The 16,525-nt window shown below is 47.7% G+C and overlaps 1 protein-coding gene across 3 annotated transcripts in view; it reads right to left on the bottom strand.

Moving 5' to 3' along the window:
• Positions 1-16,525, bottom strand: part of SEPHS1 (selenophosphate synthetase 1) — a 31,116-nt gene extending 14,591 nt beyond the window's left edge. The window contains exons 1-5 of one of the 3 annotated variants that reach the window (XM_023223201.2): positions 16,322-16,525; positions 13,079-13,349; positions 6,481-6,584; positions 4,016-4,123; positions 1,605-1,759 (exon numbers count right to left, since the gene is read on the bottom strand). In XM_023223201.2, the coding sequence (XP_023078969.1) occupies positions 1,605-1,759; positions 4,016-4,123; positions 6,481-6,584; positions 13,079-13,271 (560 nt within the window). In that variant the 5' untranslated portion in view covers positions 13,272-13,349; positions 16,322-16,525. Of the gene's footprint in view, positions 1-1,604; positions 1,760-4,015; positions 4,124-6,480; positions 6,585-13,078; positions 14,048-15,620; positions 15,756-16,321 lie in introns of those variants that run through there. The other 2 variants (XM_023223202.3, XM_023223203.2) reach the window with 2 other exon arrangements.

Below are 16,525 nucleotides of genomic sequence, written 5' to 3'. Positions count from 1 at the left end.
ATCATTCACAATAGGCAGAAACAACCCAAAGGTCCGTCACCTGAGGAACGGCTAAATAAATCAGGGTCCATCCATGCAATGGATTATACAGCCATGGAAAGGAATGCAATGCTGACTCATGCTACAACACGGATGGACCTGCAAAACATCCCGCTACGGGAAAGAAGCCAGATACAACATGTCATGCTGCATGACTCCATTTCTGTAAAATGTCCAGAACAGGCAAATCCCTACAGACAAAAGCACATTCTTTGTTGCCAGAGGATGGGAGCAAGAGGGAACTGGGAGTGAGCTACAGGGCTTATTTTTGGGGTGACGAAAACGTTCTGGAATTGATAGTGATGATGGGTACACAACCTGTCAATACTAAAAACCAACACACTGTGTACTTCAAAATGCTGAAATCTATGTTATGTGAAATTCTGCATGTGAATTATATTTCAATTAAAAAACCTAAAATGCAGGCCAGGTGCGGTGGCTCACGCCTGTAATCCCAGCATTTTGGGAGGCTGAGGTGGGCGGATCACAAGGTCAGGAGATCGAGACCATCCTGGCTAACACGGTGAAATCCCGTCACTTCTAAAAATACAAAAAGTTAGCCAGGCACAGCGGCGGGCGCCTGTAATCCCAGCTACTCGGGAGGCTGAGGCAGGAGAATGATGTGAACCCGGGAGGCGGAGCTTGAAGCGAGTCGAGATTGCACCACTGCACTCCAGCCTGGGTGACACAGTGAGACCCCATCTCAAAAAAAAAAAAAAAAAAAAATGCTAATACTACGCCAAGTGACAGAATCCAGGATGGGGCAGGAGGAGTGAACAGTGACAGCCAAGGAAGATGGGGTTTCTTGAGGTAATGGTTGTAAAACTCTGAATATACTCCAAACCACTGACTCTAAATGGGTGAATTGTACAGTATGCAAATTATATCTTAATACATCTATTTTTTTTCTTTTTGAGACGGAGTTTTGCTCTTGTTGCCCAGGCTGGAGTGCAATGGCGCGATCTCGGCTCACTGCAGCCTCCGCCTCCTGGGTTCAAGCAATTCTCCTGCCTCAGCCTCCCAAGTAGCTGGGATTACAGGCATGTGCCACCACACCCGGCTAATTTTGTATTTTTAGTAGAGATGGGGTTTCTCCATGTTGGTTAGGCTGGTGTCAAACTCCCGACCTCAGGTGATCCACCCGCCTTGGCCTCCCAAAGTGCCGGGATTACAGGCGTGAGCACCACGCCAGCCTTTGTTTTTTTCTTTTTGAGACAGAATCTCGTTCTGTTGTCCAGGCTAGAGTGCAGGGGCACCATCTTGGCTCACTGCAGCCTCCACCCCTGGGGTTCAAGCGATTCTCCTGCCTCAGCCTCCAGAGTAGCTGGAACTGCAGGCTTGCACCACCATGCGTGGCTAATTCTTGTATTTTTAGTAGGGACAGGGTTTCACCATATTGCTAGGCTGGTCTCAAACTCCTGACCTCAAGTGATCTGCCCGCCTTGGCCTACCGAAGTCTGGGACTGTATGCGTGAGCCACCACACCCAACCTTAATCCATCCATTTTTAAAAAGAGAGGACACAGAGAGAACAGGTCAGGTGATATGAAACAAAAACCAACTTACATGATAAATTCATTGGGCTGACAGACAGTGGTAGCAACTCCTCCCAGGACAATCCAGGGGTTTAGTACTGTTTGGCCGCCCGTTACAGACGTTCCTGCTTCCTCAGCTGCGTCTTTAAAACCTTGGATAATCAGAGGCATCACTTTATCCCTTTCCTAGGGTTGAAAAAGGTACAAATAAAAAGTCAAAGAACTCTGCTGAAAACCCAGAAAAGAAGGTTTTTACACTTACAGTTTTTAAAAAGAACCATAAAATCCTAAAGGAAGTCCTGAAAGTTTAGACAGGACAGACAAGTTGTTAACCAAAGCTAGGGGCCAGGCACAATTGCTCACACCTGCAACCCCAGCACTTTGGGAGGCCGAGGTGGGCAGAGAGCTTGAGCCCAGGAGTTTAAGACCAGCCTGGGCAACACAGCCAGACCCCTTCTCTACAAAACATGTAAAAATTGCTGGGCAACTGGGCGTGGTGGCTCACGCCTATATTCCCAGCACTTTGGGAGGCCGAGGTGGGCGGATCACCTGAGGTCAGGAGTTCGAGACCAGCCTGGCCAACATGGTGAAAACCTGTCTCTACTAAAAATACAAAAATTAGCCAGGTGTGATAGCATGCAACTGTAATCCCAGCTACTCGGGAGGCTGAGGCAGGAGAATCGCTTGAACCCGGGAGGCAGAGGTTCTAGTGAGCTGAGATCACACCACTGCACTCCAGCCTCGGGCACAAGAGCGAGACTTCATATAAAAAAAAAAAAATTGCTGGGTGTGGTGGCATGTGCCTGTGGTCCCAGCTATTCTGGAGGCTGAGGTGGGAGGATGTCTTGAGCCCGGGAGGCTGAGGCTGCTGCAGTGAGCTCTCATCAAGCCACTGCACTCCAATCTGGGCAACACAGGGAGATCCTGTCTCAAAAACAAACAAAAACAAAAGCTAGAAAATATTCCACATTGTAACCATTTTATGCAATGCTGGAAGATATTCTAGACAACAATGTAAATAAAGCCCAGACACCGACACTGTGACTCAGTGCACAGGACCAGCCCTAGGTCTGATGACTGCTGGAAGCCAGCTGTCCGGTGCTCCCTGAGAATCCCGACACTGGCTTCCTAAGCACAGGTCCCCTGCCCTGGAGTAGCATCCATCCTACCAAGGATTGGCTGCAGGCTATGAGGAACACACACTGGCAGAGCTGTGCCAAGACCACCATGCACCACTGATGACCACAGCCCATGTTCGAGAGCAGGAAAGGGCCTACTGGAAACTCCAGTTTCTCTAAGGCAGGGCAAACTGTTGGGGCTTTTTGGGACAAAAACAAGTGCCTGTCTATCTAAGCAGGAATTCATCTCTGGTTCAAAGAACAGGTTCAGGTAGCAAGGGCACAGAATGCTAGGTGATGACACAGAGGCGTGAGCACATGGTGGCCCTAGCCCCTGTCACCATCTACATCTATGACATCCCCAGCCACAGCAGAGGGGGTGCCCTCTAAGTGCCACGTGTCCCACATCTGTAAGGCTGTGCCTGATTCACAATGAGGCATCATTACTATGGATGAAACTTTATTTTAAAAAACACACAGGTCGGGCATGGTGGCTCATGCCTGTAATCCCAGCACTTTGGGAGGCCGAGGTGGGCAGATCACCTGAGGTCAGGAGTTCGAGACCAGCCTGACCAACATGGTGAAACCCCGTCTCTACTGAAAATACAAAAATTAGCATGCAACTGTAATCCCAGCCACTCGGGAGGCTGAGGCAGGAGAATCGCTTAAACCTGGGAGGTGGAGGTTGCAGTGAGCTGGGACCGCGCCACTGTACTCCAGCCTGGGTGACAGAGTGAGACTCCATCTCAGAAAAACAAAACAAAACACACACACAAATGTCTTGAGTCAGGCATGGTGTCTCATGCCTGCAATCCTAGCATTCTGGGATGCCAGGATGGGTGGATCACCTGAGGTCAGGAGTTCGAGAACAGCCTGGCCAATGTGGTGAATGAAACTCCATCTCTAATAAAAATACAAAACTCAGCCAGGTGTGTTGGTACGCGCCTGTAATCCCAGCTACTTGGGAAGCTGAGGCAGGAGAACTGCTTGAACCCGGGAAGTGGTTGCAGCGGACTGAGATTGCACCACTGTACTGCAGCCTGGGCGACAGAGCAAGACTCTCGTCTCAAAAAAAAAAAAAGGCTTGGTTTCAGTCTACCAGGAAGAGAGAAAGGGAGCAGGTGGCAGAAGTGAAGAGATGAATAGGCCAGGCTCAATCATTTTAATTTACTGGTAACTGCCAAAAAGTGGAAAGCCAGAAGGAGTGCAGGGAGCCATATGGCATGGGCTCCTCGTTTTCCAGATGGGAAACCAAGTCTAACCAAGGCCAGAGATGCCACCAGGACAACACTGACCAGACAGCAGCTGGGTGGCTCCTACTTACCCTGTCGGTCATTTTATTACTGACTCCAAGGAGCATCAGCATATTGTCACATTCCGTGACCCCCATTGCGTAGAGGTCACTGAGGACATTGGCACATGCTATCCTGCCCTGGGAAGAGAGGGAAATGTGAGAAAGGACAACCGGGAACAACTTTCCATCTGCAGAAACAGAGTGAGCCATGGAGCGGACTCCACAGAGAACTTGGGGACTTTCCAGGAGTGGCAGCTACTGGGATGGGGTCCTCAGTTTCTATGATTTGCAGACTGGCGACCTTTCCTGCATCACAGAGTCACCAGGCCATTCGTTTTTTCTCAGACATTCCTGTTACCACCTCTTTCTTGTGCAGAACAAAGAATGTACCAGTTTTTCTCCATTCTAAATTTTAGAAGTCCGCAATTTATTTAGATGGGGAAGGGGTGTATGTGCAGGAAATGAGGAGAAGCAAGGTTAGAACTGACTGTGGGGAAGAGCTACGGAGTGAAAAAGCCTGCAAACAACTCTCCTAAAGAGAAGCTGGAAACAGCCATGTATCCCAAACAGATTCTAAAAATGGCTGGCTTTAGTGGTTATAGAGAAGGAGACAGTCTTTGTGCACTCGGATTAAGAAATGTTTGTAGTTTAAGCTGGGTGTGACAGCTCACGCCTGTAATCCCAGCAATTTGGGAGGCCGAATTAGGTGGATTACTTGAGGCCAGGAGTTAAAGACCAGCCTGGCCAACACGGCAAAACACTGTTCCTACTAAAAATACAAAAATCAGCTGGGCATGGTGGCACACACCTGTAGTCCCAGCTATTTGGGAGGCTGAGGCATGAGAATCGCTTGAACCTGGGAGGTGGAGGTTGCAGTGAGCTGAGATCATGCCACTGCACTCTAGCCTGGGCAACAGAGCAAGACTCTGTCAATAAACAAACAAATAATAAGAAAACAAAAAAATTGTGTAGTTTCAAGGTTGTATGAGATAAACAGAAAAATCATCTTAAGAAACAAATAAAAAAATACCCAGGGCTGAAGTCATATTGTTTTCAAAAAAAAAAAAAAAAAAGAGAGAAGCATTTCCCAGTAAATGTCATTTTATTAGGAACTTTAAAATGCAATTCAACAGAAATGTGGTAATGAAGATTTTTTTATTGCCACTGGAGATTTAAAGTTAAGTTGCCCTTATCTAAAGTTTTATCTTTTATAGATAGTAAAGAGAAAACACATATTTTCCTTCTGACATAAGGATAATCAAACTCCCAAGTGTTATCATTTCCAATGGCTGTTTAATTGATTGCTTTATGTTTTCTTATACATTCCTGGAAGCCAGCAATGCAGCTCAACAACCGTCTGTGACTGCACTTTCAGTATCATCAAGCCAGTCCACAAGGTCAACAGGTGGTCTACAACTTGGACAAGCCAACTGCTAGTTAGGAGGCGGTGATTTAGTGCCCCTTCTGTTCTGGGTGCTCTCATTTTAGGAGATGCTGGAGAACAGTGGATTCTGGTTTTAGCCATCCCTGCCACCTGGTCAGGTGGGACCTAGGCTGTGGCTTATCTGCCCAGTCTCAAGAGTATTGCTCCAGAGGAGAAAACAGATGGATGTGCAGAAGGAATACAGGTTTCCAATAATCTGGTATTTGCCACTGGTACCTGAGGGAGAACACTCCCCACGTGGCTGTCTCATGATAAAGTCCCTACAGTGTAGCCTGAGCCCACTGTCCTTGCCACACACGAAGAACACCTGGCATTTTACAGCAAACCGGATATTCCCAGTCTCTCCACTGGCTCCTCCTGGGTGGGAGGGAATTGGGGTTAAAGGTTGGGTGGATCAAAGGGTGGCTGGCTGCAACTACACAGTGAACAACTGGGGAACACAGCTCAGCAGTACACCATCAGTGGTGGCTAGGAACTTTAACTCAGTGGTCAGAAACCTACTACGCACAGCGGCACATCACACGGTGGTAGGTGTGCAGGTGGCTGGGTTGAGTGAATTAACCAGATATCAGAATTAATGGTTGAGACATCTAATTGTGATGAGATACTAGCTCCTTGATTTCTTGAAGGAAACATTTAGGATCAGTCCTATTACAGAGGACAGTAACATCCCCCGCCTAAAACACAGGGGTGATGGAAGTTACCAATGTCAAAGACAGGACAGTGCAAGAAAGAAGAAAACAACAAAAGCCTTAGTCCATTGACATACTACTAAACAAGAGGTGTTCTTACGCACAGCATGTACTCAGGTGCAACAGCAGCAGAGGGCCTTCCCTGCTTCCTCTCTAATTGCTTTACGCCCAGTGCCATGTGTGGGCAGGGGACAGGCCTGACTTCAGCGACTGCAGGAGCCTGAGCAGGGTGGGGCAGTATAGTTGGAATGTAACAGAAATAAAACCAAAACCCCACAGATACACACAAAACCCCAGCCACAACCCAAACCAAACGAATAAGCCCTTCCAGTCACAAAAACACATCAGCTCATGCTTACCATCATGTAAGGGTCGTCTACAATCGGGTAAATGTAATCTGTGGTTTGAACCAAGGAAAGCCCACCGTGCCTCAAAGGAATGACACAAGTATCCATTCCAATGCCTGTGGAGATGGAAGCTATTAGCATCCAAAAATAAAACAGGAAAGCCATTTCATTTTATACCACCAGTACACTGAACAGGAAGAGCTCATAAGATACTTATGGAAACTGCAGGCTGCCAATGAAGCCATGTGTTTCCTATCAAGAAGCGTAAGTGAAATAAACGTGAAACATATCCAGCTTAGGATGGAAAATACCAATGAAAATGTTACTCATCAAGACTCAACTCCAATATGGCACAGTTTTAAAACCTTAATGATGCCTTGAATAAAAATCTTTTTCACTGTATGATTTTTATTATATTATTTTACTGTATTACTGTAGCATGTGACTGGTACCATATGCAATTTCTTTGAAGATGAGAATCCTATAAATGGAGCTGGGGTTATCTTAATTATAGTTATTTTAAGTACATCTTTAGCCATTATCATATTGACCCATCAGAAAATCTGTAAAATATTTTTACACTGAAAAATGCTATTACTACTTTTACATTCTAGTCACAAGTGAAAATGACACACACACAGACTAAATGAAAAGGACAAATCCCAATCGACAATTCAAATGAAATTTCCAATCAAGCATGTATATAAACACTCTGGCGTCTATGTCAGAGTAGACCAGTAGTAGTCAAGATAAGCTACTCCTTGTCTTGGAGACAAGGCTGTACTCCTTTAAAAATTACCTGTAACGCAGGCATTTTACAAACTCAGACTAGCATTCCCACCAAGAAAGCTGAACACAGTGAGCAGCCCTACACCCCTCAGAAGGACACTCTTCTGGCCTCTTCTGAGGACAGCTGTTCCTTGGTATCGTGGGGGACTGGTTCCAGGACTCCCACAGACACCAAAATCCACAGATGCGTAAAACCCCCTGATTTGAAATGTCCCAATATTTGCATATAACCTACGCACATCTTCTCACATACCTCCTTAAATCATCTCTAGATCACCTATGATATCTAATATGATGTAAATGCAATGTAAATATTTATTATACTGTATTGTTTAGGGAATAATGACAAGACCAAAAAAAAAAAAATTCTGTACATGTTCAGACGCAACCATCCATTTTTTTTTCTGCCGCATATTTTCAGTCTGTGGTTGGTTGAATCCCCCGATGAGGATTTCACAGACACGGAGGGGGCCGCTGTACTTCTACTTTGCAGTCCAACAGCCAAAAGCAGGGAAAAAGCCAGAATTAGGACAAAAGGAAAAAATCATGTGCTTGAATCTACCCTATAAATTCAGAATTTCAAACAACTATAAATCAAATTTGAATCGCACTAAAACGACCTTTAATACTCTGTGTAAGTGAAAGAGCCAGGAAGCACTGCCTCAGTCGGTCTCACCACAGCAGCAGGCCTCACAGAGGCGGGTCATGGAGGCACCAGATCTTTCCTGCCGCAAAAATGAAATTGCACTGAATAAAAAGCCATAGGGTGTGAAGACTGGCTGATTTTTTTTTTGTTTTGTTTTTGAGACGGAGTCTCGCTCTGTCGCCTAGGCTGGAGTGCAGTGGCTGGATCTTAGCTCACTGCAAGCTCCGCCTCCCAGGTTTACACCATTCTCCTGCCTCAGCCTCCCAAGTAGCTGGGACTACATTAGCTGGGACTACAGGCGCCCGCCACCTCACCTGGCTAGTTTTTTTGTATTTTTTAGTAGAGACGGGGTTTCACCGTGTTAGCCAGGATGGTCTTGATATCCTGACCTCGAGATCCGCCTGTCTCGGCCTCCCAAAGTGCTGGGATTACAGGCTTGAGGCACCGCGCCCGGCGACTGGCTGATTTTTTATTACACTAGATGACAAAGCAGAAACTCTTGCTGGAAGACCTCGCTTAGGGAATGGAGAACTGAAGCTCAGAATGGCAAGTTTCAACCATTTCAGGCACTGGATCAGTTTTCATTTGTCAGAGGAGAATGTGTGCGATAATTCACGTAAACAGCCCCTGGGCACAACCTCTCAGAAATTCTTCTCATCACACTCTTTAGCACCTTTATATAGAAGTACCACTCTTTAACTCAATGGATTCTCCCTAAATGATAATTCCGACAACTGGTTATTCTGAGTATATTACTATTTACTTTGGAAAACAGTAAGAGGCAGTTTTCTTTCAGACTTCCATTTAAACTGGAGGACTACTGAAGGAGACACTAAATCCTTGCTGAATGATAGCGTTAACTGTTAATTTGAATAACCTTAAATTTGAATTAAATATATTTGATTTGTAAAGCACTTTATTTCTAAATTTAGCAAGTCCTTTGATCAGAGCAACTGGGGACTCTTGAGCACGACTCTAGGGCTGAAACGGAGCTCCGTTATCCACGGTTTCTCTTTCACACCTGTGCCACCACAGTCTACTAGAATAGGGTCTAGCGCTGTCCAATGTGGTGTGGCACGCAGACGGTTGGCTGCGTGCGCATCTGACAAAGAGGTGCTGTAAGTATACAACAGACACCTGATTTTAAACACCTAGTACCAAAAACCAACATCTCATTATAATGTTTTATATACAAATATTGAAAAGACATTTTTTCGGCCAGGCGCAGTGGCTCACGCCTGTAATGACAGCACTATGGGAGGCTGAGGTGGGCGGATCATGAGGTCAGGAGATCGAGACCATCCTGGCTAAAACGGTAAAACCGCATCTCTACTAAAGATACAAAAAATTAGCCAGGTTTGGTGGTGGACACCTGCAGTCCCAGCTACTCGGGAGGCTGAGGTGGGAGAATGTCCTGAACCCGAGAGGCGGAGCTTGCAGTGAGCCGAGATCATACCACTGCACTCCAGCCTGGCCCACAGAGCGAGACTACGTCTCAAAAACAAAACAAAAAAAAAACCGAAAAGACATTTTATTTTTATATATTGTGTTAAATAAAATAGATTATAATTAATCCCACCTGATTCTTGTTATCAGGTTTTTAAAAATATGACTACTATAAATTTGAAAATTACACATGTGGTTTGCATTGTATTTTTGGACAACACTGGTCTACAGTGATTGGTTTAGAAATCACCAACCACATTTCGAGGAAGGAAGAGAGAAGGGGTGAGACTGAGATGCCCACAGGCCTTGAAAGACTAGGGTTTCAAATGGCAAGAGAGAGGGACGGTCCAGAGGGAAGGTGACTGGGAACAGAGGCAAATGCCGCAGGGTCGGGGAAGCGTTAAATACTAGACTGGGCAGTTTAGGTTTAATGACCAGGAGGCAATAGGCAATCCTGCTGGAAGGTTTTCAGCAATACTGACCTCCTCTATCAGAAAGACAACCCAAGGCATCATATCACTGCCACCCATCCCCACCCACCCGCACCATCCCCGCAACAGCAGCAATCATAACTTGATAGCTCTTAGGTACCAGGCAACAGATGTCTCAAGTTCTAAGGCACACTTCCTTTAACGTTTCTTAGGATACATTTAGTAATTGTGTGTACATTTAAAAGCTATTTTGGTTAACCCTTCAATTAAGACCATTTCTGAAGCCAGATAACATGACTTTCAATTAGAAAAAAGTTAAAAACATAGAGAGACTGGGCACGGGGGCTCACGCCTTTAATTCCAGCACTTTGGGAGGCCGAGGTGGGTGGATCACTTAGAGTCAGGAGTTCCAGAGCAACCTGGCCAACATGGTGAAACCCTATCTCTATTAAAAATACAAAAAAACGCTGGGCGCGGTGGCTCAAGCCTGTAATCCCAGCACTTTGGGAGGCTGAGACGGGCGGATCACAAGGTCAGGAGATCGAGACCATCCTGGCTAACACGGTGAAACCCCGTCTCTATTAAAAATACAAAAAAACTAGCTGGGCGAGGTGGCGGGCGTCTGTAGTCCCAGCTACTCGGGAGGCTGAGGCAGGAGAATGGCGTAAACCCGGGAGGCGGAGCTTGCAGTGAGCTGAGATCCGGCCACTGCACTCCAGCCCAGGCGACAGAGCAAGACTCCGTCTCAAAAAAAAAAACAAAAAAAGAAATACAAAAAAATTAGCTGGGTGTGGTGGTGCGTGCCTGTTATTCCAGCTACTTGGAGGGAGGCTGAGGCATAAGAATCGTTTGAACCTTGGAGGCAGAGGTTGCAGTGAGCTGAGAGTGTACCACTGTACTCAAACCTGGGTGATAGTTAGACTCTGTCTCAAGAAAAAAAAAAAAGTTAAAAAAATATACAGCCGGGCACAGTGGCTCACGCCTGTAATCTCAGCACTTTGGGAGGCTGAGGTGGGTGGATAATCTAAGCTCAGGAGTTTGAGACCAGCCTGGCCAACACGGTGAAACCCCATCTCTACTAAAAACACAAAAAAATTTAGCCAGGCGTGGTGGCATGCGCCTGTAGTCCCAGCTACCTGGGAGGTGGAGGCAGGAGAATTGCTTGAACCTGGGAAGCGGAGGCTGCAGTGAGCCGAGATTGTGCCACTGCACTCCAGCCTGGGTGACAGAGTGAGACTTCATCTCAAAAAAAAAAAAAAAAAAAAGGACAAAAAACCCCACATACATACCATATATACGTGTGTATAGAGTGTACATACATACATGTATTATGCATGTAAGTACAGATATACGTGGCACACCTACACACATTTTTGGTATAACAATGCAAAACAGTAATTTTTTTTTTTTTTTTGAGGCAAGGTCTCACTCTGTCACCTAGGCTGCAGTACAGTGGTGTGACCTCAGCTCACTGTAGCCTCCGCCTCCTGAGCTCAAGGGATTCTCCCACCTCAGCCTCCCAAGGAGCTGGAACTACAGGCGCACAACAGCAGGCCCAGCTAACTTTTGTATTTTTAGTAGAGACAGGTTTCACCATGTTGCCCAGGCTGGTCTTGAACTCCTGACCTCAAGTGATCCGCCTGCCTTGGCCTCCCAAAGTGCTGGGATTACAGGCATGAGCCACTGCACCCAACCCCAAACGGTAATTATTATTTTATAGATTAGGAAGCTGAGGCTCAGGAGGGCTGGGTGACATTCACGACGTAATATGAGTGACAGTAAGTGACTGTGCCAGAGGAAGTTATAAATAGTAATTCTTACTTTATCCTGTAATGTTTTAATTTCATTGGTTTTTGAGCATTAAGTATTAATAGCTTTTTTTCTTGACAGTTATCTAACAGCTTCCTCAGTATATTCTGATTTCTCGACAAATAAGCCAACATCAAATCCAGCTAGCCCACGTGGTATTTCTCCAAAATTTGACCATCAGCTGGACGGCAGGAACTGTTTTCAAACTGAGCTCCTGCAAGTCCTGCAGGCCACCAGGGACTGGGGTGTAACATTTCTTCCCTTCCAGCCCGAGCAAGTCTGCTTTTATCTGCTTTCTCTGTCTGGGAGGAAAGGAGGCCCCAGGCTCATAACCAGTGAACTTTACAAAATAATGGCCAAAAAGAAATGAAACGAAAACCTTGGCTGGATGTGGTGGCTTACGCCTGTAATCCCAGCATTTTGGGAGGCTGAGGCAGGCGGATTGCCTGAGGTCAGGAGTTCGAGACCAGCCCAGCCAACACACTGAAACTCCGTCTCTACTAAAAAGACAAAAATCAGCCGGGTGTGGTGGCGGGCCCCTATAATCCCAGCTACTCAGGAGGTTGAGGCAGGAGAATCGCTTGAACCCGGCAGGCGGAGGTTGCAGTGAGCCAAGATCGCGCCACTGCACTCCAGCCTGGGTGACAGAGTGAGACTCCATTTCAAAAAAAAAGGAAGAAAACTGAGCAAGTCACACAGTAATTACAGAACATCCAAACCTCCAAAACTATGCGTTGAACACAAGTGATCACAGTCTTGTACCATGTACTTAATAAACTGCACAAGAAACATGAATAAACAATACCCCGGGAGCCCAGAATCTGTTTCTAAGCTCTGTGTTTGGGAAAAGTGAAATCACTCATGACATCAGGAATTTAACAAAGAAAAAGACATTGCCCTGGTTCCAGAAGACAAGCTGGGGTCAAGAACAGATCCATCCAGTCCTGGGTCTGGAGCAGTCCCACCTCCTCCCTGCAACACAATTTTCACCCAATGCATCCTGCAGACAACCCCAATGCTCTCCTGACACAGTCACTGCCATCCAGGTACAGTAAAAAAAGTTTTATTAAAAAAGTTTTGTTATATTACAGTAAAAAAGTTTTTACTGTAATATAACAATCTCAATCGCATACTCCATAATTTTAAAACTGTCAAGAGTACCCCTCTTGATGCGTTTCAAGTACTTTCTCTATATAAGTTACAAGAACATAACATAGTTACCATTGATTGCTCTTCTAATCCTTCTCACAAAAACTCAAAAAAAATAAAAGGGGGGTACAATGTACACCATTTGGGTGATGGCCACACTAAAAGCCCAGTCTTCACCATTATGTAATATATTCATGTAACAAAACTGCATGTGTATTCCCCGAATCTATAAAAGCAAAAAAATTAATAAAAAATAAATAGGCAACATGGGAGGCGAGAAATCTGGTTTTTGGCTCACTGATTGGATTGCAGACCATCAAAGAAACACTGAGTTACCTACCAAGCCTTGGCATAACGGCTCCCAGAAACTGCTCATCTTCTTGGAAGTGGTTCTCTTGTAAAGATTCCAGCAATTTTTGCAGGACATCTTGGGGCACTTTGCAGCCTGTGCCCTTCAGTTCAGTGAATCTGGTTAGCCGGAAGCTTTTGTCCAATTCGTAACTTTCCGGGTTAAAGGACTCCCGCGTAGACATGGTTCTTGGGCCCCGCTCTCCTCACAGCTCAGCCCCTCCCCTCCCTCTGCGCGTTGGCTGGGTTCTTTATGGATCCACCTGGGTGTCACCAAAACACAAAGATGCCATGAAAAGAATTCCCACGGGAACCTACCAGCGAATCAAGTGAATACATGACAGGGAAAAGTAAATGTGACAAAGGGCTGAAATCATCAAGACCACTTATATTCTTCATCACAGCAGAGAGCATATGACAAAATAGATCTTTTCATAAAGGGACTATGTCAGCACAGACATCTACGCAAGACCTGACATCTGGACTGTGGTTTTAACTGTGGCAAGAGGGCCAGCCTGCAGGTTCACATGACACTACGCCACCTTGAACAGCAAGTCCCAAAGGTTCTTCTAGGACTCAGCATTAGAACAGCACCTCTGGGCACTTCATATGTCAACCTGGAAGCACCGTGGTTTAGAAAGCGGCAGTCCTCACTAAGGTGACTTTTCTGGAAAATCTTTTGGTATCTTTTGCTTTATCACATAGAAAAATGAAACGCTCAATACAAACTTGGCAGAAAAGGACATTAATGTAAATGCACTGGACAAAATTCTTCACGATGTGAAATCCTAATTTTAGAAAAACACGTTTTCCCTCTGAGTCCAAAGAATATACAACAAAAGGCTGGGCGTGGTGGCTCATGCCTATAATCCCGGCACTTTGGGAGGTCAAGGTGGGTGGATCACTTCAAGTCAGGAGACCAGCCTGGGCAACATGGCGACACCCTGTCTCTACTAAAAGTACAAAAATTAGCCGAAGGTGGCGGTGCGCGCCTGTAATCCCAGCTACTTGGGAGGCTGAGGCAAGAGAATCGCTTGAACCTGGGAAGCAGAGGTTGCCGTGAGCTGAGATCGAGCCACGGCACTCCAGCCTGGGCAACGGACTCCGTCTCAAAAAACAAACAAACAAACAAACAAACAAATAAAATACACAATGCAATCCAAAACTAACAGGAGTCCTCTACAAAGGGCACAACTTAAAAACTGCAATGGCACTTTAACACAGCAAGGTCTGTGTTCTTCAGGAGAACTCTTGGAAAGTTCTCTGAAGTTTTCATGCAGTGCTATTTCCTAGAAAGCAAACATGTAGCCCAGCAAACTAGTACACACATCACTGGCAAAACATGCTACTCCTCATTATCATTTCATTGCAGAACCTTAACAATAAATTAAGCCATACTACATCACCAGCATTTCGGCCCTGGGTACCACCGTTAGGTTTCTGGAACAAGTACTCCTACGTTTTTTAGCCTTTGGGGCTAAAGGAAAAAAACAACATGTGTTCCTCGAGGTCACAAACCTCTAGACAGATACTTTATTGGGACTAGAATTACAGACACCCCAAGTTTTAAGGTCAGTTTCCCCTATAAAATTTATGATTAAGAACATAACTCCCATTTATAGAGTTTTCCATCCCTTGGGACGCACATCCCTCATATAAATCTCAAGAAACCCGAGTTTGGGCAGTAATCCAAACCGTCTTCACAAAAACACGGTTTGAGATGAGTAATGATTTCGGTGGGAAACGTAACTGAACAGGACTCAGCCTTCCAACACGATCCCAAGAAGCCTCTCTGCCCAAAAAGAGCAGGCGCTGGCCGCCAAGTGACAGAGAACAGAATTTTGAAGCCATCTTAGAGTTGGGGGAAAGTTTGAATACCACTTTGACTTGGAAGGCGTTTCAACAAAAACAACAAAGTCCTTTCCTCAAAAAACACCTCGCATTTAACACAGCCTCACCCCTACCAGAAAAAAAAAAAAACAAAAAAAAAGGAAAGAAAAAAACCCAACCCGCGGAACCCCCTGTTTTTTCCCCCCCCCCCCTATATACCCCTCCCGGCTCCCGAAAGGTGGGGAGGAAAATTGTGGGGAGATCACTTCCTTTTAAGACACTATCTTCTCAGAGTTTTAGGGGGGGGGGGAGTTTGAAACACCTTGTATCAGGAGGGCGCTCAGATTTAAAATTAGAAATGGTCGGAAGGACACAAATCAGCCTCACATCCTAATGAAAAAGGTACTAGATTCTTACATTTTTGGAGGGTATGGGAAGGAGGAGGCGTGCTGGGGGAAATGTGCAGTGATTAGGAAACCGGGGGATCCATTTGCATTAATAAGGGACTGTGCCCCGCGACCCCGCAGCCACATGTTTACGCCTTTAAAACAATGGCATGAAAATTTAAAGCAACGTTTAGCCCTTTCCTTCCCGGGCACGTTTCCAGTTTGGTTTTTTTTTTTCCTCCTCCAACGAGCGTGCGGAGCCGGGGAGCCAGTCAGCGGGGTGGGCCCGGCGCGCTGCCCCGCCAGCTCCGGACCTACCTCCCCGCCAGCCCCGCACAATGGGGCGCGCTCTCCAGAACGCCCGCATCGGAGGCGTCCGGGGCGGGGAGCAGGGAGCCCGGGGACACCTTCGGGCTCAGGCCCTCGCCGCCGCCTCGGAAGGCCCAGCAGGCCCGGGCTGCGGGCGGGCGGCGGGGCAGAGGCGGCAGCTGGGGGCCTCGGCCGGGCCATCACTGTTCGGGCCGGCGGGAGGCGGCGGGTAGCGCGCGCTCGGCCCAGGAGCCGGGGAGGACGCCTGGACCCACCCGCCCCGGGTCGACCGGGCCCGCGCGGTGAGAGGGGGAGGCGGGGAGGTCCCGGAGGCGCCCCGGGACCCCGGGCCGGCCTCTCCCGCCGCGCGCACGGGCCGCCGCCGTAGCCGCGCAAAAATGTCGGCGGGCGAAAAAATTAACCCCTGCGTGGCCGCCGCCGCCCTCCCCTCCGCTCCTCCCCGCCCTCCCTCCCTCCTTCCCCGGCCCCGCGCGGCGGCGGCGGCGGCGCGGGCGGCGCTTCTTTTTTAAAGCGGCCCCACCAAGCCCGGCGCTGCCCCTCTCCAGGCAGGGCTGGCGGGGCCGGCGGCGCGCGGCTCCCCGGCGGTCCCGGGCGGCCCGGAGGGGGATTTGCAACGGCCGCCGCGGGCCTGCGGACCCGGATTCCCCTTTAAGCCTGCGCCTCCCCCCCGCGCCGGGCCCGCCGCTTACCGGCTCGCTTTGCGCCCTCCGCCTCCTCCCGAAAACGGGCCGCGGGCTGCTCCCACAATGCACCGGGCGCGGCCGGGCTCCCTTAAGCGTCGCCTGAATAAAAATGCCGCGCCCGGCGGCGGCGGCTGCGGCGGGGGCCCGGGCCCGCGCCTGAGCGCCGCGGGGGCTCGCCTGGCTCGGCGCGGCCCTGCGGGAGCCGGGCCG

The sequence above is a fragment of the Piliocolobus tephrosceles genome, chromosome 9, assembly GCF_002776525.5.
Source record: "Piliocolobus tephrosceles isolate RC106 chromosome 9, ASM277652v3, whole genome shotgun sequence".
Taxonomy (NCBI): domain Eukaryota; kingdom Metazoa; phylum Chordata; class Mammalia; order Primates; family Cercopithecidae; genus Piliocolobus; species Piliocolobus tephrosceles.
Note: the sequence above shows the minus strand (reverse complement) of the source record. Positions and strands in the feature narration are given on the sequence as shown.